General features: G+C 41.5%; 1 protein-coding gene across 1 annotated transcript in view; it reads left to right on the top strand.

Moving 5' to 3' along the window:
* Positions 1-284, top strand: part of LOC119590419 (relaxin receptor 1-like) — a 76,537-nt gene that overhangs the window by 135 nt on the left and 76,118 nt on the right. The window contains exon 2 of the mRNA XM_037939085.1: positions 175-267. Within this exon, the coding sequence (XP_037795013.1) occupies positions 175-267 (93 nt within the window). The remainder of the gene's footprint in view (positions 1-174; positions 268-284) is intronic.

The following is a 284-nucleotide window of genomic DNA, read 5'->3' as shown; positions in this document are numbered from 1 at the left end:
GCTATCCTAATTCAGTTTGAGGGTGACAAATTGCATTAATATAATCAATACTGTATTAAAAATACTACTCAAGAGATGAGAACAGCAGAATGATGACATAATGATAAAAAACTAATAATTAGGATCCTTGATTAAGCCGTTCGATTGGGCATGTTCGATGTCTTTCTCCCGCAGATACATGAGGAACATCGAGCTCAATATGGACCTTCTGGTAAACATCTCCCAGGACCTCACCTACGGCACCTACACGCCCAATATCTCCCACGTGTAAGTCAGGCGAGCGC

This window comes from Penaeus monodon, chromosome 27 (genome assembly GCF_015228065.2).
Source record: "Penaeus monodon isolate SGIC_2016 chromosome 27, NSTDA_Pmon_1, whole genome shotgun sequence".
NCBI lineage: Eukaryota > Metazoa > Arthropoda > Malacostraca > Decapoda > Penaeidae > Penaeus > Penaeus monodon.
The sequence above is the reverse complement of the archived record's forward strand: the minus strand, read 5'-3'. Positions and strand labels throughout refer to the sequence as shown.